The 24,630-nt window shown below is 41.9% G+C and overlaps 5 protein-coding genes across 9 annotated transcripts in view; 4 read left to right on the top strand and 1 right to left on the bottom strand.

Annotated features, from left to right (window-relative positions):
- Nucleotides 1-2,157, top strand: part of LOC108655784 (uncharacterized) — a 32,650-nt gene extending 30,493 nt beyond the window's left edge. For all 3 annotated transcript variants that reach the window (XM_089264380.1, XM_089264379.1, XM_018107596.3), the window contains 3 exons: nt 55-530; nt 593-712; nt 1,433-2,157. In XM_089264380.1, coding sequence (XP_089120506.1) covers nt 55-530; nt 593-712; nt 1,433-1,597 — 761 coding nt within the window. In that variant the 3' untranslated portion in view covers nt 1,598-2,157. The remainder of the gene's footprint in view (nt 1-54; nt 531-592; nt 713-1,432) is intronic.
- Nucleotides 2,139-11,799, bottom strand: Polr3A (RNA polymerase III subunit A). Its single transcript, XM_018107570.3, has 7 exons — nt 11,632-11,799; nt 9,717-11,575; nt 9,486-9,631; nt 5,470-5,887; nt 4,402-4,837; nt 3,282-4,320; nt 2,139-3,219 (listed from the first exon to the last, which is right to left on the bottom strand). The coding sequence occupies exons 1-7, from the start codon at nt 11,673-11,675 to the stop codon at nt 3,013-3,015; spliced, it is 4,149 nt and encodes a 1,382-aa protein (XP_017963059.1). The 5' UTR covers nt 11,676-11,799; the 3' UTR covers nt 2,139-3,012.
- On the top strand, nt 7,032-8,165 carry LOC115563405 (epithelial serine protease). The gene is made up of 2 exons (XM_030386306.2): nt 7,032-7,277; nt 7,337-8,165. The coding sequence occupies exons 1-2, from the start codon at nt 7,158-7,160 to the stop codon at nt 8,066-8,068; spliced, it is 852 nt and encodes a 283-aa protein (XP_030242166.1). The 5' UTR covers nt 7,032-7,157; the 3' UTR covers nt 8,069-8,165.
- Nucleotides 11,800-12,418: 619 nt separating the features above from the next.
- LOC108655698 (uncharacterized) lies at nt 12,419-21,391 on the top strand. Of its 3 annotated transcripts, none has more exons than XM_030386305.2 (4): nt 12,419-12,599; nt 13,254-13,752; nt 20,641-20,737; nt 21,242-21,391. In XM_030386305.2, exons 2-4 carry the CDS (start codon nt 13,731-13,733, stop codon nt 21,288-21,290), a joined length of 168 nt encoding a protein of 55 aa, XP_030242165.1. In that variant the 5' UTR covers nt 12,419-12,599; nt 13,254-13,730; the 3' UTR covers nt 21,291-21,391. The 3 variants fall into 3 exon arrangements, with proteins under 3 accessions (XP_030242165.1, XP_089121145.1, XP_089121144.1); XM_089265019.1 differs by lacking the exons at nt 12,419-12,599; nt 13,254-13,752 and adding exons at nt 17,376-17,518; nt 18,554-19,074; XM_089265018.1 differs by lacking the exons at nt 12,419-12,599; nt 13,254-13,752 and adding exons at nt 17,495-17,622; nt 18,554-19,074.
- A 234-nt stretch (nt 21,392-21,625) lies between these two features.
- Nucleotides 21,626-24,484, top strand: eIF5 (eukaryotic translation initiation factor 5). Its single transcript, XM_018107616.2, has 3 exons — nt 21,626-22,424; nt 22,524-23,006; nt 23,256-24,484. The coding sequence occupies exons 1-3, from the start codon at nt 22,212-22,214 to the stop codon at nt 23,979-23,981; spliced, it is 1,422 nt and encodes a 473-aa protein (XP_017963105.1). The 5' UTR covers nt 21,626-22,211; the 3' UTR covers nt 23,982-24,484.
- The last annotated feature ends 146 nt before the right edge of the window (nt 24,485-24,630 follow it).

Raw genomic sequence — 24,630 nt, 5'->3', positions numbered from 1 at the left:
ATATGTATTCCGTATACATCAGTTGAACTAACTCTTTGTTGTCTGCCCAAACAGATCATCAGGCAAGAAGCTCGCTGAGCGTATCGCATAGCCAGTTGACCATTCGCAGCTCCGCTCCACCCATTGTCCACTATGAGGAGCCGATGGCTGGCGGGCAAGTGCTGCTCATTCAGAACGGCGCTGGGAGCCGTACGGTGAATGGTTCCGCTTCCACTTCCGCAACAGCTTCGGCTGCGTCCAGCTCTGGCCCTCCTTCCAGCTCCTCGTCGCCCATTACAGTTGTGGGCGTGGCAGCGCCGCCACCAACGCCAACTGCAGCGCCATCAGTGGGTCGACGTCTGAGTGGATTGGCCCATTCGGCACGCCTGCATTTGCGCCTGCGGCTGCCGTCCCTCACAGAGCTGCATGTCATCTATCTGGGCATAATGCTGGCCTTTATGCTTGCCCTCTTCTCAGTCTTCTTGCTCTACCGCATCCTGGACATCGAGGCCAAAACGAGTCTCTACCGGACGCCAGTCGACTTCAATATGGTAAGACCATCCTTGAACTCACGCAGATCCTTGAGGTCTAATGCTAACTTCTTCGTGAACAGCGGCCGGGCACCGATGAAGACATCTTCGTGGAGGCGCTGCGCTGGCAAAAGGAGCTGCAGGACAAAAGCACGGCAGAGGCTCAGCATATTTTAACGCGGAATCTGGAGCAAATATCCAAGGTGAGAGACGACGGGCAGAAGATGAAGCTCAGCTAATGAGTGGAGAGTGAGAGAGAGATTAGAGAAGGCGAAATGAGATATAGATGTAGAGTAGAGCATGTGTGGGCAGCGCGAGAAGCAGAGAAGGTAAGCGGAGAGAGACTAACAGTATAGATATAAATGTATATATATCGATAGAGATTGATATTTACTTAATCAACAAAGAGAAGAAATATTTAGAAACCGAGAGAGAGAGAGAGAGAGTCAATGAAAAAAATCGCAATGAAAATAGAACAGAGAATCAAAAATATGTTGAGAATACCACGAGAGAGCCTTTAAAAATAAAGAGAACAGTGTAGAAACAAAAACTTTGAAGGAGAGAGAGAGAGAGAGAGAGAGAGAGAGAGAGAGAGTAAGCAATGGGAAAGAGAATACCAGCTAAAGACCTAGAGAGAGAAAGTTTGCCAACTGGCTTTATAAAGTGAAGAGGATTATTTGTATAATCTCGTACGCTTGCTAAAGGTTTAGCCGCTGTGGCAATCGATAGATTGGGCAATCACTTGATCAATGAATCAATTAATAATCTTATCAAACATTGGCCGACCTCCGGGATTTCTAGCCAGCTGGGGGCAATAATATCTGCGCCTTATCGCACAATATTGTTTATAAAGATATTATAATATTTATATGTGTAGATAAATTGAGTAAATGATGATTGATTTGAATTGATTTGATTTACAGGTGCGTCGCAGCCTGGAAACGCTATCGATGCTGATCCATGACAGAAGAGCAGGCTACGGCGAGGCCCAGGCGAGTGCGGGGCCGGAAACGGTAACGGAGATGGGGGCAATACCGGAGCCAGATCTAGTTGGTGCCAGCCAGGTTCATAGCGATGTCAGTGACTGATTTCCGATTTTGATTTTGATTTTGATTTCTATATCGATATCGATTTTATCCCCTCCCCCAAATACACAAAAACACTCTCTCTTTAAGCTTAAGTTTTAGTCGGCTCATAGAAAGTAAAACAAAGCCCAAAGCAAATAATTTTTTATAGTCATAGTTCATGTAACTAAATATATACCTTATATATATATACATATATAGGCCTATATATATGTATGTATATATATAATCGATCTATAGATTTTAATAACTAATTGAAATATTTAAATTCGTATTTTTTTTACTAGTTCATAAGCTCAATTAAACATGCATTAAAAGCCCAATCATGAAAAACAGAAAATTTATATACATATACATATATATATCTATAGCTAATCCCAATATGGAATATCTGATTTTTAGCAAGTCTCATATGAGATATTTGATCTTTACCTGCTTTTGCTCCAATGTGAACAGCGTTTTACTTTGTTTTTAAATTTCATGAAATAATTGAAATGAAAATTAAAGTTTCTTGAGTAAAGATGATCGTTTTAATTGTTTACGATTATGTTTTTCTTATTTTTTTTTTTATAAAAATAATCCTGTGATATACATATTTTAGTTTTTTTTTTTTTTTTTTTTAATAATTATTTTTTTAGTATATTATAATGATGCTCCATGCCTATTCTAAGTGTCCAAAAACAACACAAAAATAAAGAAAACTTTCTTTACATTTAGGTTTTATCAATTGAAAACTTATTTGAATATTTCGAACGAATTTTGTTGTTTTTTTTTTTAGTAAATAGATTTTTATTTTTATTTCTTCAAAGTATATATTTAAAACAAGAAGAAAAAAAAACAAATATCGTAATTATAAAATTCAATTCATGCTAAGCACATACCCTATGAAAATATATACAACTATACTATATATAAATATAAATATATATTTATGTAATAAATAACTAAGTGAAACTAATGAAGAAATGTTTTTTACTTGGCCCATGCTGGAGATTGATTATATTTATTCTTCTTATATATGGATATATGTATACCTGATATAATATAAAATCCTCTATATGGACTGAGTGGCTGTTAGGAATCATTAAATATCCCTTGTTAATATATTTTGGGAACAGTGGGTATTACAAAATAGCTCATATTAACAACCGATATATCGTATCATAGATAACACTCTTAATATATTGCCAGCAGCCAAAGTTCTAGATTTTCAGAAGTAATCCAGTATTATGTTTCTTAACTGCTCTAGGAATTCAAATATTTCGTCTAAAATCTGTCTCGAAAGCTTTAACTGGAGCAGAAAGACAATCAAGTATTCTCTCCGCTTCATGTCTATAGACTAACTAGGGGTTAACTAAAAATTAGCTGCTGCTGTTGGCGGGCGGGTGATGGAGATGCTTGATGCACGCACGACTGGGCTAGGCAAAGGGCTGTAGCTTCAACTCGTGAAATATGGTCGGCGATATATCCGGCACCTGTTTGTCTGCGTGCAGCTGCAGAAGCTTAAATATGCCCGTGCCAATGCCGGCGGGCATGCCCAAAATGATGCGCTCCGAGACGCCGTTGATGGCATCTGTCTGGCCATAGTAGGCCGCATCGAACAGATGATCCGCCGTCTTCTCGAACTGAGTGGGGGAAAGCAATCGATTAGATATACGTTAAGTGGAATTGTACTCCTCTGTCTTACCGATGCCAAATTGAAGACGCTCTCCCGCATCTTGGCCAGGCCGTGGCGCGTGATGCCCAGCACTTCGCCACGTGCGGTCATCTGGCTGGCCAGGAGCATAATGTGACGCCAGTCGACGCTCATGCCGTGGCCCTCCATCACGTCCGTGATCTCGCTCATGATGATGGTGCGCGCCGCCTCAATGCCCAGCGTCTGATAGATTTCACAAATGTTGTTGCTGCGCGTACGCTCGCCCACCACGCCGTAGGTGGCGATCACTTCCCGCAGTCCATAGCCCTCGATGCACAGCTTGTAGGTGGGCGGCTGTTTGGCATCGTCGATGGCGATGACGGCGCGTGCAATGTTCGGCAGGCCCGCAACGACTACGTTCTGTATGGTGGTCGCTAGGCGAGACAGCTCAGCGTTGATCGTCGCATTGCGTGTCGCCTCCACACGAACAATAATCCTTGACTTCTTCGGTATGGCATGCAGCTGATTGGCCTTGATGCGCAGCCGGGATTTCAGTATGCTGCATATAATGCTATCCAAATCGATGTGAAGGCCGAGCACCTTAATGCGCGCTGTATCGATGCCAATGACCAAATGGCAACTGAAGGGTCCGCAGACAAGCTGCACAAACGAGGACAGCTCGCCCAGCGTTGTCTTCTCGATGCGCGCCTTCACCTGCCGCGCGAACTCCATGCTGGTATTGTTGCGCAGCTCGGCTGTTATAATGGGCGTCGATATCGTCTTTGTGGCATTAATGATCTCCACAATACGCGGCACACCCTGTGTGATGTTCATCGAGGCGACGCCAGCGAAATGGAACGTCTTGAGGGTCATCTGGGTGCCCGGCTCGCCAATGCTCTGGGCGGCGATGGCGCCAACCGCTGTGCCCGGCTCGGTCACCGCTCGATTGTAGCGATCGTTGATGCGTCGCAGAAACTCGAGCAGCTGCTCCCGACTGATGCACTCGATCTGCTTGCACAGATCCTTATGCTCGGCGCCGTATTTCTCCTGCAGCCTGCTAATGCGTTGCGTGACGGTCTTCAAGTGGGCGCTGCAAAGGGGCAAGGTTATTAGGAATGTCAATCAAGAACAAGTGATCTACTTAGCGCTCTTTTCCCGCTTCAGAACTTACGTCACATCCTTTTTAAAGTCAGCGCGTGCTTCGGCAAATTCCGGTAGCTGCAACAGCGTCTCCATCGTGCTGAGTATTTCGCCCGCTGCCAGCGGCTGCTGATCGCCGCATGGCAGTTGGGCGCGCAAGTTGTCGTATTGATGATTGAGATCGACGGGCTTGCTGCGCGTCTCCATGGACACGGGATCGAGACCATCGCCGCCATAAATGGTGTCCACCATTTCGTTAACCGCATTGCGCACGGTGCCATCGTAGTGAACGACCAGATCCTCCAGACACTTGACCAGACGCCGCTGCAGATAGCCCGTCTCGGCGGTCTTCACGGCCGTATCGACGAGACCCTCACGGCCGGCCATGGTGTGGAAGAAGAACTCAGTGGGCGTCAAGCCCGAGTAGAAACTGTTCTGCACGAATCCACGAGCGGCTGGAATAGCGGCTGCAAGTCGAGAGAAATGGAATTAGTGGCGTGTAGAGAGTAGCGAGCGATGGGAATAACGAGTAATAACGTAACGAGTAATACTTTGATATCCAAGCTAACAAGAGGCGAGTAAAGAGCAGCGAGTAACGAATGAATTGCTACGAGTATTTAATGGTCTGTTAGGTATAACCAGTTATAGTCCAATATTTAATAATGAGTGACCTTATACACGTCTTAAGTAACGAGTAAGATGTGACGAGTAACTTAAAGCAGATATTCAGTAGAGAGCAGCCTGCATGCCCTCGACGAGTAATAAGTAACAAGTAGCTAATGATGATGAGCAATAAGTAGTGAGTAATATAAACAAGAGAAACCTCAAGAAATCATTTCCCATTTTCAATGGGTTCAGGGTATAATAAAAATGACTTAATGTAGCTTCTCGCTACAACAATTAGTTATAAAGTGACGAGTGGCATTTAACGAGTATTAGATAGCAATACTAAAATCTGTTCAGTAACATATAGCGAGGAATTAGTAACGAATAAGAAAATGAAATGAAAATTAGACACTTAATAATACAAACACGATCTAAGAATGAAGCAACGAGTGACATCTAGCGGGTATTTGAAACACGGGGGAGTACTACTTACAGTGCCTGTCGAAGTGGGGCAGAGCGCGATTCTCAAAGCCATTGGGCACTCGCTTGCCACTGATCGCCTGCTGTCCGACGCAGGCAATCATCTGGGAGATGTTGATGTTGGATCCCTTGGAGCCGCTGAGCGCCATGATCAGGGCGCTATTCGTTGGATGCAGCTCGGCGAAGCAGGTCTTGGCCGCCTGCTCTCGAATGCCGGACAATTCGCGCAGCATCACCGCCTCCAGGGTCTCCTCGGGCGTGCAGCCGGGCTGGCATTGCAGAGTGCCCGCCTTGAGCTTCTCGATGTACTCGTTGCACTTGGCATAGCCGCGCTCCAGCAGCACCTGCTTGTGCTGCAGCAACTTGGCGCTGGGCGTCACATCGCTGATGCCAAAAGAGAATCCCCGATTCTGTATGAAGTACGACGCAATCTGAAAGGGTTTGTCATACAGTTATTTATAGTTGCCTGGAATTTGGGTTTATATTGTTTGTTGCCACCGAATTCCCAGTACGGCTTCATATATAACAAGGCTGTGAAACGATTCTGGCGAAAGTCGTCGCCAGATTGAGATAAACCCACCTCAAGGTGCTCCACGAGGGCGTGGCGGGGGCAGCCGGGTGTTAAGCACGTAAATAATACGCTGCTTGCCATTTAATTGGTTAAATTCGCTTGTACAGACAAGCGACTGGCAGGTGAGCTAATTAAATTACACTGCACAGCATAGAAAAACCTTTGCCCAGAATATATTTATATGATATAAGGTTTTCTTTTCTTTTCCCCTTCAAGCTCTGTCTGTCATAAAAAGGATTATCCTTTTTTATTGAATTGCATAGCATTATTATAGTATAATAGTTCGGAGTATTAACTTAATTTTTTAAGATCAATTGTTATGTGATATATAAAAATCATATAAACAACTCAGTTCAAACATTTGTTCTATCAAAATATGTATTTGTTTCTCAATATTATACAAAGTTTCAGGGGGTTCTCAATCATTATTGATATCAATATTCAAAATTGTAAAAAGTATTTGATGATCTAATCTTCCTCGGATCTACTGTGGCTTATTAAAATTCTTCAAACTATTTAATATTTTGGGAGTATTTTATAAATTTCAAAAAACTATGATTTTTCAATCCAAATACTAAATAATATGATGAATTTTTAAGGACTTTAAAGATGTAGTCTAACAATATATCCAATAAACTGCTTAGCGTAGCTCATTTATGTTGTCTAGTGTAAAATTGAGGTCTTTATTTTTTTTTTCGCCTTATCAGTGATAAGAACTTGAACTGAGTTGGACAAAAGGAACAACTGATGAGGAGACGATCGGGCGAACAGTTAGCTAGGCATTTAAGCAGTAGCAGCGACGTCAAAGGCGACGTCGCCAGCGACTGCGACGCCAACTGCGGCAGAGATAGAGACAGGCGTGTGAGTAATTAATCTTATCGAGCTGCGCTGCGAACTGCGAGCTGGCCAAATAACAAGAACACGGCCAGACCGTGTTAATAAGAAATTGTACAAAAGACAGACAAGCTGAGCTGAGGAGGGCGAGGGGGCGGGGCAATATCATAGTGGGCTGCATATGGGTCCGCATATAATTGCGAAAATCGACGCAAAGCGACGCAGACGTCGCCGAGCAACAAGCGACACCACAAAGAGAGACAGACAGAGACAGAAAGAGAGCGATAGAGAAACCAATGAGGTATTCCACAAGGATGCATGATAGCTGGCCAGGATTGGGCACAGCTAGAGGCATTTGCTGGCTGCTGTTACTCCGAATGGTGCTAGCAGCTCCGCCCGCCTCACAAGCGGATATTGTAAGTTCCTAAAGCAGATGTCCAACTCAGAGTCCACATTCGTATCTCTCAATCCACAGCAAGGACGCATTATTGGCGGCCAGCGTGCGGCAGCTGGACAATTTCCATGGCAGGTGATACTGAAGCGCGATGAATGGGATGATTTGCTGTGCGGCGGCTCCATCATATCGAACAGTTGGGTCCTCACCGCGGGCCACTGTGCGTACGGCCGTAGCTCGCTCTATCTGATCTTTGGCAGCGTTGAGCTGAATCCGGAGGAGGCGATAAATATGACGGCCACACAGCTGTACGTGCATCCCAATTACAATGACAAGATGAACAACGATGTGGCCCTGGTACAGCTGCCACAGCAGCTGATCTTCTCGAGCACCATCCAGCCCATCCAGCTGGTGAGCAGCCAACAGGCGAGCAACAACTATGTGGGCACGCAGGCGACCATCGCCGGCTTTGGCCTGATCGACGATGAGTACTTGGACTTTTCGCAGGAGCTGCTCTATGCCCAGGTGCAGGTGATTGCCAACGACAAGTGCCTGACGATCTTTGGCTCGAACGTGGTGCTGGCGTCGACACTGTGCGCCGAGGGCTATGCGGGCAGCACGATGTCCACGTGCAGCGGCGACTCCGGCGGACCACTGATCGTGTACAGCAGCAATGCGAATGCCTGGATACAAATTGGCATCAATTCGTTTGTCGCCGAGGATCAGTGCACCAGCGGCTATCCGTCGGGCTATGTGCGTCTCACCTCGTTCTTGGACTACATCGCCGAGACAACGGGACTGACACTCAGCTAAACTGATGCCATGGCTCAGATAATAATCAATCGAAAGTCCACTTCCTTCTATTTCGCAAAATAAAGCGCAAATATATAGCACTCGAATAAACCAAAAACAGATTTCCCCATGCCACGAATGCCACAGATAAGATAGCCCAGCCCGCTTCCGCCTTCCCGTACACCCCAGTCCCTCACATATGATCTCTACGCCATCAGTATCTTCTCTATACCATCACATAGATAGCTCCAATGGGTCTTCCAGGCACGGCTGGGCCGTTCAGCTGGTGCTAGGCTGGGTACAAAAGGTTTAAGAGCAAGGGCGCTTATCTTCAAGTGCCTCATTGTTGTAAAGGGGCTCAGTTCCACATGCCAATTATCGATTCTTTTTTTTAGTTTTAATTGATATCGTTTGATTGCTCTATTATGGGACTTTTTTTTATCTTACTCGATCGAATCAACAGAGCTAGCCTATGTCTAATATCATTATCGAGTCGGGTTAAAGAGTCGCGATTCCTAGCTATTTCAAATATATACTTTTAGAAGTCGTTATCGTTATCACGTGAACAATCGATTTATAACGTATATCGTAGAAAGTCTGCTGTTATTATCGATATCGATTAACGATCGATTATCGATTGGATTGGAGTTCGTCAAAAAATAAAAAAAAGACGTTGATATTCTACATAAACTGCTTCATATTTAACTGAATTCCCGAGAACAAACAGACAGAGGGAGGGAAAGTGGACAAAATGGGCTGACACTGAAAAAGTGAGGGAGATACGTAGGCAACATTTAAGTAAGAGGGAGATATGCTGACAGAAAGACTTATAGAAAGAGAGAGAAAGCGAGAAGAAGAGAAAAAGAGAGAGGGAGAGGGAGAAAGAGAGAAAGGGAGAGGGAGAAATAGGATGACTGGTCTTTATATATACATATACATATGTATATCAGAAAATATATAGAGCTAAAGAGAGTAAGAGTTATTTACAAATACCGAGAGAGATTAGAGAAAGACAGACAGAGAGAGACAGAGAGAGAGAGAGAGAGAGAGAGAGAGAAAGACAGAGAGAGAGAGAGAGAGAGAGAGAGAGAGAAAGACAGAGAGAGAGAGAGAGAGATACAGAGAGAGAGAGAGAGGAATGTAGCATTCACGTACACGAAAGAGACAAGTGGGCAAACAGTCACACCCAGAGGGCGCAAAGACAGAAAAGAAGACACGAAGGCTTAGAGTGACAGAAAGAGAAAGAGAGAGAGAGAAAGAGATAGCAGAAAGACAGAAAAGAAAATACGAAGCCTTAGAGTGACAGAGGGAGAGAGAGAGAGATAGAGAGATAGCAAAATAGAGTTTGGTCTATATACGGCGGAAAATAAACACACACAGACTCAAGACACTTCCAGGGAGAAAGAGACAGATGGACAAATCTAAAAGTTATACGCACCCTGGCTAGACGCCACATGGCTTTGGTGGCAAAAGCCTCGCCGAAATCTCGCAGCAGCAGATAGAAGATGCACTGCTTGGTGCCAGAGCCCATGGTGGCCTTGTCCATGGTGCCGCACATCAGTTCCGAGTTGCGAATGTGAATCCCTGCCGCCACAAGAGAAAGAGAGAGAGAGAGAGATGGATATTAAAAAGAGTGGGCAAACAAAATATACGTAAGCAGATGACGTACAGGAATCGTTGACACAGAGATCCATGTTGCCCGAGTAGTTGCGTCCCTTGTTCACCATGTTGAGCCGAACAATGGATTCGTCATTGGGTCGCATTAGCAAGCTAAACAGTTGCTTGCCCGTCCAGAGGCGACGCGGCTTCCAAATGGCCGGCGGCGGCATCTGAATGCGCATCGTCGAGTCCTCATTGGCCAGAAAGCAAGCGGCCAGCTGCATTGCCTCCTCTTTGGTAAGGAACACCTCCTTCTGGGTCAGCAAGTAGCCGCCCGTGATGAAATCCTGTGTGGCCGCAATCAGGATTTCACCATTCTTCGGCGTCACCAGATTCGATTGATTGCCCATCAGGATTAGGGCCTCGGCGCGTGCCTCTTCCGTCTGTGGCAAGTGCAAATTCATTTCATCGCCGTCGAAATCGGCATTATACGGCGTACAGGCGCATTCGTTAAAGCGGAACGTGCGCTGCGGCTGCACCTTAGCGCGATGGCACATGATGGACATCTTGTGAAGCGAGGGCTGGCGATTGAATAGAACGATGTCATCGTCGCGCAAGTGCCGCTCCACAATGTCGCCGCACTTGAGCTCCTGGGCGACCTTTTCGCGATTGCCATAGGCCAAGTATTTCTTAAAGCTCGAGCCCCGCTGCTGCACGTAGTTGGCGCCCGGATGCATGGCGGGTCCATTGCGTACCAATTGCTTCATTTGCCGTATATTGGCGGGATTGACGCGCTCCGGATAGGTGAGTATCTTGGCCACTCGTACTGGCACGCCCACCTGATTTATCATCAGATTGGGATCAGGTGAGATGACCGTGCGGCCACTGAAGTCCACACGTTTGCCGGACAAATTGCCGCGAAAGCGTCCTTGTTTGCCCTTCAGTCGCTGGACAATGCCACGCGTTGTCTTCTTGGGTGCCATGTTCAACGGGATGCCACTGATCTCACTATGGAAATAGAGGGCCACATGCAGCTGCAGAAAGTCCCAATCCTCATGTATTAGCTCTATTTTACCACCTGTGGCCATATGGCGCTGTATGACATCGTTGATCAAAAGAATTTCGCTCTGTTTCATGGTCAGATCGTCCTCCGTGGTGCCCGCCTTCACCTCCGATAGCACAGAGGGCCTGATGCAGGCAGGTGGCACAAAGACACGGGTTACAATCAAGTGCTTCGGATGCGCACCGCGCGAGCACATGCCTAGCAAAGCGATGTCACTCTGTGGTATCTGCTCAAACAGATCGAGCACCATGAGCGGCGTTAGCTCCTCTGCGGCGCTGTAGTTGCTTAGAGTTAAATTCAAATCCCGATTCAACTCAGTAGAGCGTAGCATCTCTTCCATGTGACTGGTGAAAGTGGCATCCTTTTTGCGCCCCTTGTATGGATCGTGAAGGATTTTCAGTAGTCCGGGCCCCTTCTTGACACCTCCATTGGCCGCATTGCAGTGCGGGCATTTGGTCACCTTCTTAGCTTTGGCGAGCATCTGTGAGTGCAGAGCCTTCTTGCCCAGGTATGAGAAATTGGGATTGTGAAGTTTCTTCTCGAATACCGCACGATCCTCCGGCTTCAGCATAACATGTGCGCATGTCTTGCATATCATTTGTAGAATATTTATTGTCGATCGGAAGTGTCCGATGTGAAAGACAGGCAAGGCAAGATCCAAATAACCAAAATGTCCAATGCATTCGTTTAAGCCCTGGCCACAAGTTTCGCAGACGGCATCCTTGGTGCTGATGCCCATCCGACGATCGAGTACTCCATATGGGACCGGTTGGCGTTGTGCCTGATACAAGTTCTTTGAAATAATGCGGACTAATGATTCCTGTTGAATTTCATCGGCGCCGCTGATGCCAAATTGCACATGTGAGCTGCATAAATTACAAATCAATTAATTATCTGTCCCTGCCGGCTAAACCTAACTTACATTTTCTTGTTTAGCGCCGAGGCGCGAAACTGTTCTTTAGGCATGTCGTCAATTTAATGGAACCACAGCCGAAAATCACAAATATTTAGTTATTTTAAAAGCCATATGACAACACGCTGCCGGCCACAGTTCTGCATCTATCGATATGCTAAACAATCGATACTTTACTCAAAATGGCAGTTCTTATTGGAAGCTACCATAAACATTTTTCAAATCAAATGACAATCCAATTCACAAGGTAATTTTTATTTCACATATCATTGAAATTATTATAGGCCCCATGCGAATACAGGGCAATATTTATACCCTAAGATATATTTATTTCTGTCAATATCAGCACGGTCACACTTTGCATTCGCAACGCGGCCAAATTATCTGCAAAGCATCTTCAGCAACTATTTCTGTTAGTCTTACATCAATTAATCATTGACTGTATAAAAATAAAAACTGCTCCGAAAACAATTGCAAACAAAATACAAATATGTATTGAAACTTGTTGCGAAACGACAATCGATATATTCTTATTTAAATTTTGAATTTTAGTGTTTCATAATCGTCAATCGATCTCAAGTGACTTAAGTCTATTTAAAATATTTTTCGAGCATTTTATGACACTTTAGTTCAGCTTTAGACAGATTAAGATTTATTCACACTCTAATTCAATTCAATATAGTTTCTATGCAATTTCGGAATATTATAAAACAAAAAATTTCACTAGAAAATACACGTTCGATGTTAGCCCCAATCGTTACACATCGCAATATGCGATGTCTTCGCACATACGTCTTTGAATTGATCTATCGATATTATGTTACTTTCTGTACATCGCTATTAGTGCACAGCAGTTTGTCGTCGTACCTTCGTGAAAAATCAGTTGCAAATCGCATTATTCATTAGCATATAAAAGCCAACGTTCTATGCAATTGCTGTATTGAAGATCCGTATAAGATTGTGTTATAAACAAAAAGGTAAAATTATGTATGCAGAATGGCATACACAACCTCAAAAAAAGCTTAAATAGCGTGGCTGTTTTCATTGTGACTGTGCATATGCATGATAGTGTGTGTATTTATATATTTGTATGTGTGTGTGTGTATGCACTAAAAATTAAAATTACGTGCATTGTTGGCGATAATATGTCTTAGCAACATATTAACTATTTACGGGGCTGGGCGAATGGTGGACAAAAAGATAACAGTTAAATTATAATTTCGTAAACGATCGCAACGCACATGAAATTCTTGTTTGTATGCGTGATTTTGCAAGCGAATAGTAGTACTATTTAGCAGAGGAATATCCCAAAGGTTTTTTTCTCAATATGTGTAGTGTACTGCGCACGTTTCGTTTCATTTCGCTGTTCGCAAAACAACAACAAGAAATGATCGCAACACACACATAATAGACATCCACGCACACGTACGCACACTGTAAAACATTGAGTTAACAGCTGGTAGGGAGGAGTGGAGACTGTCTCCCTCTGTTGGGCAATATGCGCAATTAACATTTAGCATATTGTTCGAACGTTAGTCAATATTCAAAGGGAAACTATTTGCGATTGTAAACAAATGTGCAACACATATGTACATGTGTATTTATATATCTTTCATTTCATTTCATTACAGACTTTTTGCAGCAGCTGCACAAGCAAACAGCAACAACAACAATTGACCAAAAAGCAATTCGCGTGGTTTAGCGCTGCCAGCGGCCATCGCAAAAAAAAAGATCGCAAAGCAATTTTTACAGTTGCGCAAAAATTCTCACGTGGCAAAAAGAAGAGCGAAAAGCAAAAACAAAAAAGTTGTACTAATCAGTTACGGTTAACCAACATATAAATACCTTCATCTATATATATTTATATATATACATAAATACATATATATATCTACTGAATCAAAACAAACCCGTGCAAAAACATCTGTGTGTGTAAGCAAGACAAACACATATAGAGAGTGAGAGCGAAAGAAAAAGAGAACACCAGATCGAAACGTTGAGAATTTGAGACGTCAGTTGAGGGGAGAGAAGAGATTCTTCATACACTTCCTTATCTAATTCGTGAGATTGCATTGCGCACCCCAAGCAGGGGAAACATAATATCTTATATGACTTTTGAAAGATTAAGTGGTAAGTACCTCTCAATTGTAAACCCCAGAACACGAGATGTCTCTATATATTTATGTATATGTATCTGTACAAACAGCTATTATCCAGAAATTCCCATTATAATTTTTCCACAACTCTTAATTGGATATTGAGTATACGGGGAAAGCTTAATAGATTCAATAGAAGCTAGCACATTGGAGTCGAATAAACTTTCCACTGCAGCCAGAAACGTTTTCGACCTTGAACCAAACACCTACAAAACGATAGTATTCCTATATACCCATTTATTGTGCAATAAATATGAGGATATTCCGCCATACATTTGTGGCTTAACAGATATACCGTGAAAGCTTAATAGAGTGGACTTTATAAATCTAGCTATGGCACAGAGCCTATACTGTAAATAATCTTATAATAAAATATAATATGTTATACGATGAAGACTACCTAAGGCGAATGGGTAAAATCAGAACTAGTTTTGATGCTAGAAAATAGTTACTAAGGTATATTTGATTACTCTATATACATAGAATTCTTTCTCTATATACCACACCAAAAATATATTTTGGTATTTATATAACACATAATTTATATATGGAACATATGAATATAGATGGTCCTATTTTTAGAAAAAACACAAATAAATAGTTTCTAGCAAATTAAATTTGATTCATTTCATATTATATGGAATTCTTACCTGTAAACACACAAAACAACTGTTATAATTCTATTACAAATTTCCTATTTAATTGGCAATTTGTGGCACATTTTCCAGCAAAAAAGAAGAGAGAAAGAAAAATAGCATTCCAGCGTTTTCTTTCGTTACGCCTACGCAATTCAAGATCATGAGCGAAATGAACATCATTATCTAGCGACGTGTACTTTTTTTCTTATATACATATGTACGTATATACACATGCATATAGGCATATCTGCTGAATGTTCGGCTGTGTGTGTGTGCTCTGTTAAGCTTAATGTGCGCATGCCGTAACCGATCAACTAATACACACACACACACATGCAGGCATACCTATACACATGCACACTTACATTCCTTCATCCACTTGCTTGGTATATATGTATGCACATATATTTACATAGTTTATTTTTGCTGCTGCTCTGTTATTTAACAGCGCACTGTTAGACGTCTGTTTAGAGTGGAACTAACCGCAATTGTTATAATTTTAATAGCAACCAAAAGACAATGCGCAATCAATTCCAATCAAATGGCCATGTTTTTGTGTTGACTCTCTGTCTCTCTGGTTCTCCTCCTCCTCCTCACCTGCTCTGCATGGCCAGCTTTTTGTTAACCAATTTGCATTGGGAAGCCAACTCTTTGGGTTATTTAATACTTATTGAAAACAACAACAAAATGATGCAATGGAGTATATCTAGTCTATTTGATAACTGGTTATATATGATCGGATTTGATTCACGTATTAAATTTAGATCAAAATTACTGTTTGTTAGTCGTTCATAGCCCACTTGCTGCACTCTACTTTGTTTTTTTGCATAAGCCCAACTGTATTCTAGGATATCTCTCACGTTACACAGCAAATCGAACTTGATTTTAATTCCTTTGTTCAATTTTGTTGTTGCTCTCTATTTTTCTTTTGTTTGTTTCTTGTTTGGCACTTTGCAAGCAGCCAGCAAACAAGAGCAAAACAATGCTGATGATAAAAGTGAGAAACCAGTTTTTGGCATTGGTCGTGGTCGATTGAACTGCCCCGCGCGTAGAGTGACCATTATAGGGTATTTTGGATCGGCTTGCTCTAGGTCGCAGTTTAGTATCTTTATGCAGCTAACTGAGGCAACAAACTAAGCTTTGCATGTTCCCAAAATACAGTGAAAACTCATATTGAATGGAGACTTGGCTTAGACAAATATTTTTTCTACTTGAGCCGAGCTCAAGCTCGCATTTTAGCTTATAAAGTTTGTAATTTTGCAAAAAGATTATATATTTAATATATATATGTTTCCTGTGACTTGTAAACTGGATCTTGATGCTCTATATTGTGGGGTTTAGAACTGTATTCTCCTCCTCCTCTGATATATAAGGAAGCATATTCGAGATTTTAAAATATATACTATATAGTGCAGTACTATATACAAAGTAATATTCTCAATAAGTCTATGGTTCATTTGAACTGCTTAAAATATAAATAAAGAGCTCTTTATAGCTTCTGCCTCTATAAATGAATTATATTATATTGAGTTTAAGTTCTTTCTCTTCATCTATATATAGATCTTTTCAGAAACACAAGTGGGTTCGTGGGTGTGAGTGTGAGTTTTCATTGTTTAATGCGTTCGACATTTAAATTTTTTTTTATTCATTTTTTTTTTTTTTATTTTGTTGTTGCGGAATTTCTCATTCGTCTCTTGGTTACCTCCATGTTCCTCGACATTCGCAGCCTGCGCTTAGATTTCTTTGTATGCAACAGTTGTTGACGTTATCCAATGGCAAGTTTTTTTGTATTTCTTATTTTCTCGACAACTAATTGTGCCACTTGTCTTGCATCTTCTTTCTGCTTCTTTGAAAATGCCATGAAAATTCTGTTGGTTAATAATAAACTGTGAAATGAAAACTCGAAAGTTTTCTCTTTTCAATCACGGCAAACACTAGACGTGACACCATGATATATATAAATATACATATATGGGATATGGATTATATGTACATGTATATATTGTACATAAGTTTTTATCGCTTAAATTGCATTTGTCATGCGATTCTAAAAAATAGTATAAAAAAGCAATTTCATGGTTATTTAAGTGCATAAATATAATGAGCATTTTATATACCCTGTAGATGTACTATGCTTAGCCCATCAAATTTTACGTTTAATTGAACTGCTCAGTATATACATATCTATAATAAAAATATTCAAATGGAATGACAATTATGCATATTGTAAGGTATACAAACAAGTGTCTAGCTATACTATACTGTATCTCGTACAGGGTATTCAGAGTGTGCACACTCCCTGTCGATTGATAAGTTCAATCTCCATTTAATCTTTATTTGCAATGCAAGAATCGCTCAGCTTCCACAATAGTTGCTCTCTCGCTCTTGCCCGTACACTCAGCTGTTCGAATGTGCAGCCCATTCACTTTTGCGCTCTCTCCTTGTCTCTCGCTCGCTCTCAGCTGTTTGCCAGTTGCAGCCCGAGTCCATCTAGGCGCTCTCGCTTGCACAACAAACAGTTGTCAAGTGTGCTAGTGCATGTGCCCAGCTCTCGCCCGCGTTGCCTTCCCTCTCCCGCTCACTCTCTGCTGCTGGCATTGCGTGACCTGCAGTTGTAGTTTAACTGTTGTTGTGCTTCCTTTTGGTATTGCGGCTGCTTGCTGCTGCTCCTGCTCCTCTTCTTGCTGTTGTTGTGGTTCCTTTTAGTGCTGGCACTTTGCACTGCTTTGCCATTGGCTTTTTGTTGCCTACTTTGCGGCTGACCTGAAAACAAAAGCAAAAGCACAATTTTGCATGCAATAAGGCGTTTAATTGGCGCCTAACATATGCTAGAACCGAACTGAGAGTTGCATTCTACGAGTGGAGCAGGAGGCGAATTGGTTGGGCGAGGGTGTGTTGGGGCTTGGTTGGCTGCCTCTGCTAAACATATGTTTTGTTGTTGTTATTGCTGCTGCTGCTGCTGCTGCAAAGGGCCATGGCACATGCGCATTTTGGGGCTGCTCTATGCTGTGCCGTGCGTGTCCCGTGTGTTCCATCCCCGACACACACACGTACTCGCTGGCAGGACTTGGGCTCTCAGCATCGCCGTCAACAGTCAGTCAAGTTAGTTTATTCGTCAGCGTTAAGCCCATCGCAAGTTTTTTTCCGACATTTTCCTTTTCCCCTTGTTCGAATTGTTCGCGTTACGTGAAAAAATTTTCCACGCAGTGCGTGCAACAACAAACGAAAAGTTGTAAGCAATTTATATATATATATATATATATATATAAATTATATATGTGAATCAGATATGTATATACGCACATATATATAAACGCCCCAAAAAAATCAAGAAAGAAATTCGCAGACACAATTTTCGTGCCAATTGGCATTGTAATTATTGGATTTTTCCTCATATATATGTATATATAAATTAGGCGTGTGTGTGTGTGTGCGTGTGCGTGTGTATGTGCAATGAAGTTCTTGTTGCTGCTGCTTTTTATATAAAACGATAAGCTAAACTACAATAAACACATGCATACATAATTCTCTCCCTCTCTCTCTCTCTCTCTAACAGACACATATGTGTATATGTAAATGTGTCTGGCAATTTCGGTAGAAAATTTCAATTATTTATTTCGGGTTTTTATTTTGCACACTGAGTTTTCGGATATTTTGCAATCAATGCAATTGCCTAGCATCTTTTATCATAGGGGTGCATAGGTATATATAAGTATATCTATATACATGAATTTATGTGTATATGTAGTTTTCAAATGTCACACACATTAAATTGGTCCAAGAAGGCAGCAGAAGAGCACAGAAAAACGAAACAACAAACACACATAGCTTATGCAGAAGCCCGTCGATTAAACACGATGATTAACAAATATATCGATATAGAAGTAGCAGCAATAACAACATATCTTAATTGTAGAATAAGAGCAAAGCAATATAATTGATCATTTTTGATCGATTTTTGGTCGAAAGCTCCAACCGTGAACTCGCATACGCAGAACACCCACCCATATATACATGCATAAATATATATATATGTAAATGCATATGCCATTTGTCGTTATTTTGCGTTAAGCTATCGCTCCTTTGATCGATATATGGTAACGATAACGATAACATATTCAAATCTCACATAAACAGCGAAACGTTAAAGATAACAGCCAACAACGGTAAACGTAACAGTGACTGCAACATTAACAGCCAGCGCACTGTTAACACAAAGAAAAAGCATAATAAACAGCATCAGCAGCAGAAGTATCAGCAGATCCTGTTAGTCAACGCTGTGCTGCTAACAACAACAACAACAACACTTATAATAATAATAATAATAATCATAACAATACCAACAACAACAACAACTGCCAACTGGTTAAACGTCATCAACCTGACGCCGCCGAAGCAAAAGAAACTGTCGTTGACGCTGTTGACGTCGTCGCCGTCGCCGTCGTCTTCGTCGTGGTCATCATCGTCCTCGTCGCCGTCGCCGTCGTCGTCGTCGTTGCCTTTGCCATTGCCGTTACGATTGCCATTGGCATTGCAATTCCTTGCGGCACTCGTTCAGCTACTGCTCGTAACAACCAATCATAAAAGCGAGCTGCATCATATGCTGTGCGATTTAACCATCCAGCGACATACTGTGGCCATTACCTATGACCTCAGCGGTGAGTTGTTAGTTAGTTGAACACACATACACACACACACGCACACACATGCAGACAGAGAGACACTCAGGAAGATGCAATAATACACCACAGAGCGCCAGCCACCACACCACATGCTTATGTGGTGTATTTGATTTTCGTTTTTAGCTACGAAATAGTTGGCCAGCAGCTCCTCTGTTAAGTTCCGCTCTTAAGTCAATGAGTGGAAATTCCCATGGAATGAAAGTACAGTTGTAGTGTGCAATGGTTTCTCGTATTTGCGAACCATCCTGAAGGACTTTATGAAATGATCTTATTGTGTAAGCTCTTACGTGTGGAACGATAATTCCCATTGAATAAGCGTTAACATTGCGTGCCAACTCGTAATGTAACTCTTCAGCTGATTGAAAAATATCTTTAAGAAAATCGCTCAGAGTTAGTATTTCGCAATGCGAACTCTGTGAAAAGAAGTAATTTGTATTGTATATAGTATATACAAATTTGAGTTGATAACTTTTGCTTCGACATCGATCATATATCAATAATTTGTGTGGGGTTTTATAGAAATATGAAGCTTTAAAATTTTTCATTGTTTTCATTGAGTTTGCTGTCAGTTAGACGACAACAAACTCTAGTAAAACACTTGCCACAAGGCATTCAAATTTGAAATTGTTCGATATATAACCTGCGAAATTCTCAGTAAAAATCTAAAATTTGCAGTGACGGGCATTTACTCCTCTCCTCTGTCTATCCTGCCTGTTGATGAATAAGAAATGCAAATGCAAATGCAGTTCGAACTGGACGTGAACTCAAGATAACGATCCGCTGAATATATATATATCTATATATATAACAAATATATATATACATATATATATAGATATAAATCTAGTTTAAAATATATATATATGTATATTCTTATATATGTATATATATTTTAACACGCACTCACACTCCACTCGCACACTCACACAGTCACACACACATACACAGAGAGCCACAGTGAAATCATTGCATTGCGAAGCGAAGTTGCATTCAAGTATTTTTGATGTGGTCTAAATTTTGGTTGAGCTTTGGTTCGAAATTACTCCGTGTAAAAAGAAGGGAGAGAGCCAATGCTAGCAGCTCATATTATATGCTTTCGATGAGGCGGCACTAAAAAGGAAGGCGTAAGAGCCAGCAACCCCAATCGATCGTTCTGGCCCCATCCAACCGCTCTAAATCAATACCGTACATATATATAAAAACATTTATATATATACATACGAAACTTTCTACACAATAGTCATCACACACACACACACACACACACACACACGCATCAAGCTAAAGATCTAGTCCGAAGATTCAATTCCTCGAAAAAGAAAACGTATATCGTATATCCTATTTGAGATATCCTTACTGTGTCGAAAGTTGGTTCCCAATGTTCACTTGCTATGAAACGTTCCGAAAGCTGGACTAACTCTATACCCATGGTGGTAAGCTAGGGCTCAATTACTATACAGATATTTGTATATATACATATATAGATACATCCGATCTATCCAAAGTCAAAAAACCCTTTTAACATCAAATATTTTCTTACAGAAACACCAGCAAAAAAAGGCGCACCTCCAATTCCACAAAAACGGAGTAAAAGCTTCGAACTGTGCATGAATTCAAAGAGGCGAACCATAAGTCATCGGTAAGTGTTACGCTAGCTCTACCATAGCTAGTATATACCCTAAAATTATGCAACAGATACCAGATTCAGGGTCTTTCTGTGAAATAGGTCGAAAGAGCACAGCTGTTGCCGTTATCGATTATAAGTCTTTTGGCATTTGAAGTCTTTAGCACGCATTTGTGCCCTCAAATTAGCATAAATTATATTTTTATATATTCTCTATAATTTGAGCTGCTGATGACAGTTGGTTAACATCAGCCATATTTCTGTATAGTAATGAAAAAATCAATATTGACCATTCAATCTTAAACTGAAACGGCCAAGCATATTACAGTTAAGAACTAACAGCTGTTAACCACATGTACAACTTCTAAATACAAATGTTAACTAACAATAGTTAGTTAGTTAAGTATACAAATCAATAATATATGAAAAACATATTTTGAGAACGATCGATATACCGAAAACGTATAGATTTTTATATTCGATTAATGATGAAATTCTTATTCATTCGCCCACTTATAGGACTTCAAGTAATAGGCATCGGAAGTTACAGCCGTTCAGGTACACGTGAGCCAACCATTGTACCGTTCCAATAGTTTTTTACTAAACATACAACAAAACATAAAAAACAAAAAAAAAAATTAAAAACTTAAAAAACAAAAAAAAAAAAAACACCAATAGCTAAGACTATGCCAGATATATAGAGAGCATATAAATACTACTACTACAGTAAAGCCTGCACTACAAATCGAAAGGAAGGGGAAGAGGAGACGGCAGAAGGAACCACAAAAACCAAAAAAAAAATAAATAAAAAAAAAAGATAAAAACTAGAAAGGAAATAGAAGCAACTGAAGATAGCATCAGATAACTAGATGATAAAGCAAGTATAGGTTCCGCAACCCAGCATTGATCGAAACTTGGGAAGCCCAATCTTAATTTTGTTCTTTTTGGATGATCGTGGACGACGAGGATTGCTATTAACTAGACTCTCCACAAGCAAGCACACCTGCCAGAGAGCCAGCGAGCGAATCGGCTAGCGTGAGTAAGAAACAGAGAGAGAGCGAGAGAGAGAGAGAGAGAGAGAGAGATTCTAGAGGTCAGCGCGATTAGAGCACAGGTTAAGCCAAAAGCAAATTTAATGAACGGGAACGAGGCGCAACGAAGCAATTGCAAAATAGCCAAAATAGCTGAGATCAAGAAGTTGGTGCTGCCAGCCGCACAAACCACCATAGACAATTGGAATTAGCCGATCCGATAAGATCCCGATCAGATCTGATCCCCGTACCCCCGAGAAAAGCTGCCAGCACTACACACACACTTACACACACACACTTACACACACACACACACATAAACACGCACCGCTACAAACAGCCAGCAATCGGTATCTGGATCTAATTGATATTAGATCAGAAGCAACAATACTTGAATCAGTCAAGAGTCAGTTAATCAATCATTCACTTCAAACCGATCGATACTTCGGAGCTTCAAGATGGCGACCGTCAATGTGAATCGCAGTGTTACGGATATCTTCTATCGCTACAAAATGCCACGCCTCCAGGCCAAAGTGGAAGGTAAGGGCAACGGCATTAAAACGGTCCTCGTCAACATGGCCGAGGTGGCAAGAGCGATCGGGAGACCAGCTACCTATCCGACCAAGTACTTTGGCTGTGAGCTGGGCGCCCAAACGCAATTCGATCATAAGGTAGGTGATAATATAGATAGAGCTGAAACTGTAACTATTAGAAACCTGTCGATTCTATCTGTACACAACTCTAATATATTTATTTAATCAATTTCGTAGAACGAACGTTTCATTGTGAATGGATCGCATGATGTGAACAAGCTGCAGGATTTGCTCGATGGTTTTATTCGCAAATTTGTGCTCTGTCCCGAGTGCGATAACCCGGAGACAAATCTAACTGTCTCGGCCAAGAATCAGACCATCTCGCAGTCGTGTAAGGCCTGTGGCTTCCATGGCCTACTGAAGGTGAACCACAAGGTGAATACGTACATTGTGAAGAATCCGCCATCGTTGAATCCAGCTGCCCAGGGCTCATCACTAACGGAGGGCAAACGCTCGAAGCGTGTTCAGAAGCAAAAGAATGAAAACTCTGATGGTTCGATGTCTAACAATTCCATGGCCAACAATTCTGGCGGCGAATCCGATGGTGGCAACGGCACCAACCATGCCAGCCAAACGGAAGCCGAGATTAGCGCTGCCATACCGGAGAAGACCATGGCCGAGGATGACGATGATGGTGGCTGGAGCGTTGATGTTTCCAAGGTGAGCTACGAAATGCAAGTGAAGATCCAGCCAGAACTGCAACTCTGTTAAATGGCTGTACAAAAAAAGAGATTGCAAATAATAGCAGATGTTATGTTATCACATGTTAAGACTCTGTTAACGATAAGCACTGCGATTAACAGAATAATAACAGCAAACATATGTTTACATTCATTCCGCATCCGTTTACTGCGATTTTAAACTCACGACTTATTCAATGGGACTTATTCAATTCATTATCTTTTACAGGAGGCGATACGCGCACGGTTGCAGGATCTGACAGATGGTGCCAAGGGTATGACCATTTCGGATGACTACGACAAGACGGAGAAGGAGCGCATCGATATTTTCTACGAGCTGGTAAAGAACAAGCGGGATTCGAAGCAACTGGATGATGTGGCCACGCATAAGGAGCTGCTGATTGAGGCCGAGCGCTTGGATATTGTGAACAAGGCACCGCTAGTGCTGGCCGAGCTGCTCTTCACTGAGAATATCACGCACGATGTGAGAAAAAATCGGATTCTCCTGCTGCGGTTCACCCACAACAATCCGAAGGGCCAACGCTATCTGATCGGCGGCATCGAGCAGACTGTTGAATTGCATGCGGACACGTTGATGAACAAGGTGGCTGGAATCTTCAAGATCTTCTACGATTTGGACATCCTGGACGAGAAGGTGATTCTTGAATGGGCCCAGAAGGTCAGCAAGCGTCATGTTTCGAAGAAGATAGCCACCGAGATACACCAAAGAGTTGAACCGTTTGTCCAATGGCTGAAGGATGCCGAGGAGGAGGACTCCTCATCGGATGACGATGATAATGCTTGCGGTGATTCGGATGTCGAAATCGAGTATGATGATCGTGCCCGTGTCGAGCCCTTGAAGGTGGCAGCGGTCAGCGCTGCCGTTGCTGCTGTTAACAAGAAGAACGCCATGGAGGATGAGGATGGCGATGAAATAGACATTGATGAGATCTAAGCAGGCAGCACCAACCAATCAGTTTGTGGACAAGGGAATAGCCAAATTTTGTAATAGAACATGGTTTAGAAGGAATGGAAACAAATAGAAATTGAGGAAATATAATGACTAGGACTAGAATCAAAGCAAGCACAGTAGTGAGTGGCAGGAAGTAGTGGCAAGAGAAAAGCGGAAACCAGGTATCGTGAAGCGTGAGGCGAGTAGCGTAAGTTACATGCGGCGGGTGATGCATTGCAAAACAACAAGAAATGTCGAGGCAAAGATTAGCTGCCAAACGGATTGCGAGTGTCGACTTGCTAATGACTATATAGGCCAAGTAGCGAGTCATAAGTTAGCTTGATGGATGCACTGCATTCGATCAGCCAAGTTCTTTCGGGAATGAATCGCCCTATCTCACGACTTCGCTATATTTCGATTGTAATTACATTTGCATTATCCTATATACCCATTTGTAACAAAAAAGCAGAAAATTCAAATTAAAATTCAATTGCACATATACAATACATCTTATATGCTATATGCTATATATATATATAGATATAGATAATAGTGGCGCTGATCAGCATTTCCCTGTCCGAAATCCCAAACAACAACAACAGCAACAAACTGCAGCAGCTACAACAACAACAATATGAATAACTAATTTTTC

The sequence above is a fragment of the Drosophila navojoa genome, chromosome X (genome assembly GCF_054131105.1).
Source record: "Drosophila navojoa isolate 15081-1374.11 chromosome X, UAZ_NAV_1.0, whole genome shotgun sequence".
In the NCBI taxonomy this organism is placed as follows: domain Eukaryota; kingdom Metazoa; phylum Arthropoda; class Insecta; order Diptera; family Drosophilidae; genus Drosophila; species Drosophila navojoa.
The sequence above is the reverse complement of the archived record's forward strand: the minus strand, read 5'-3'. Positions and strand labels throughout refer to the sequence as shown.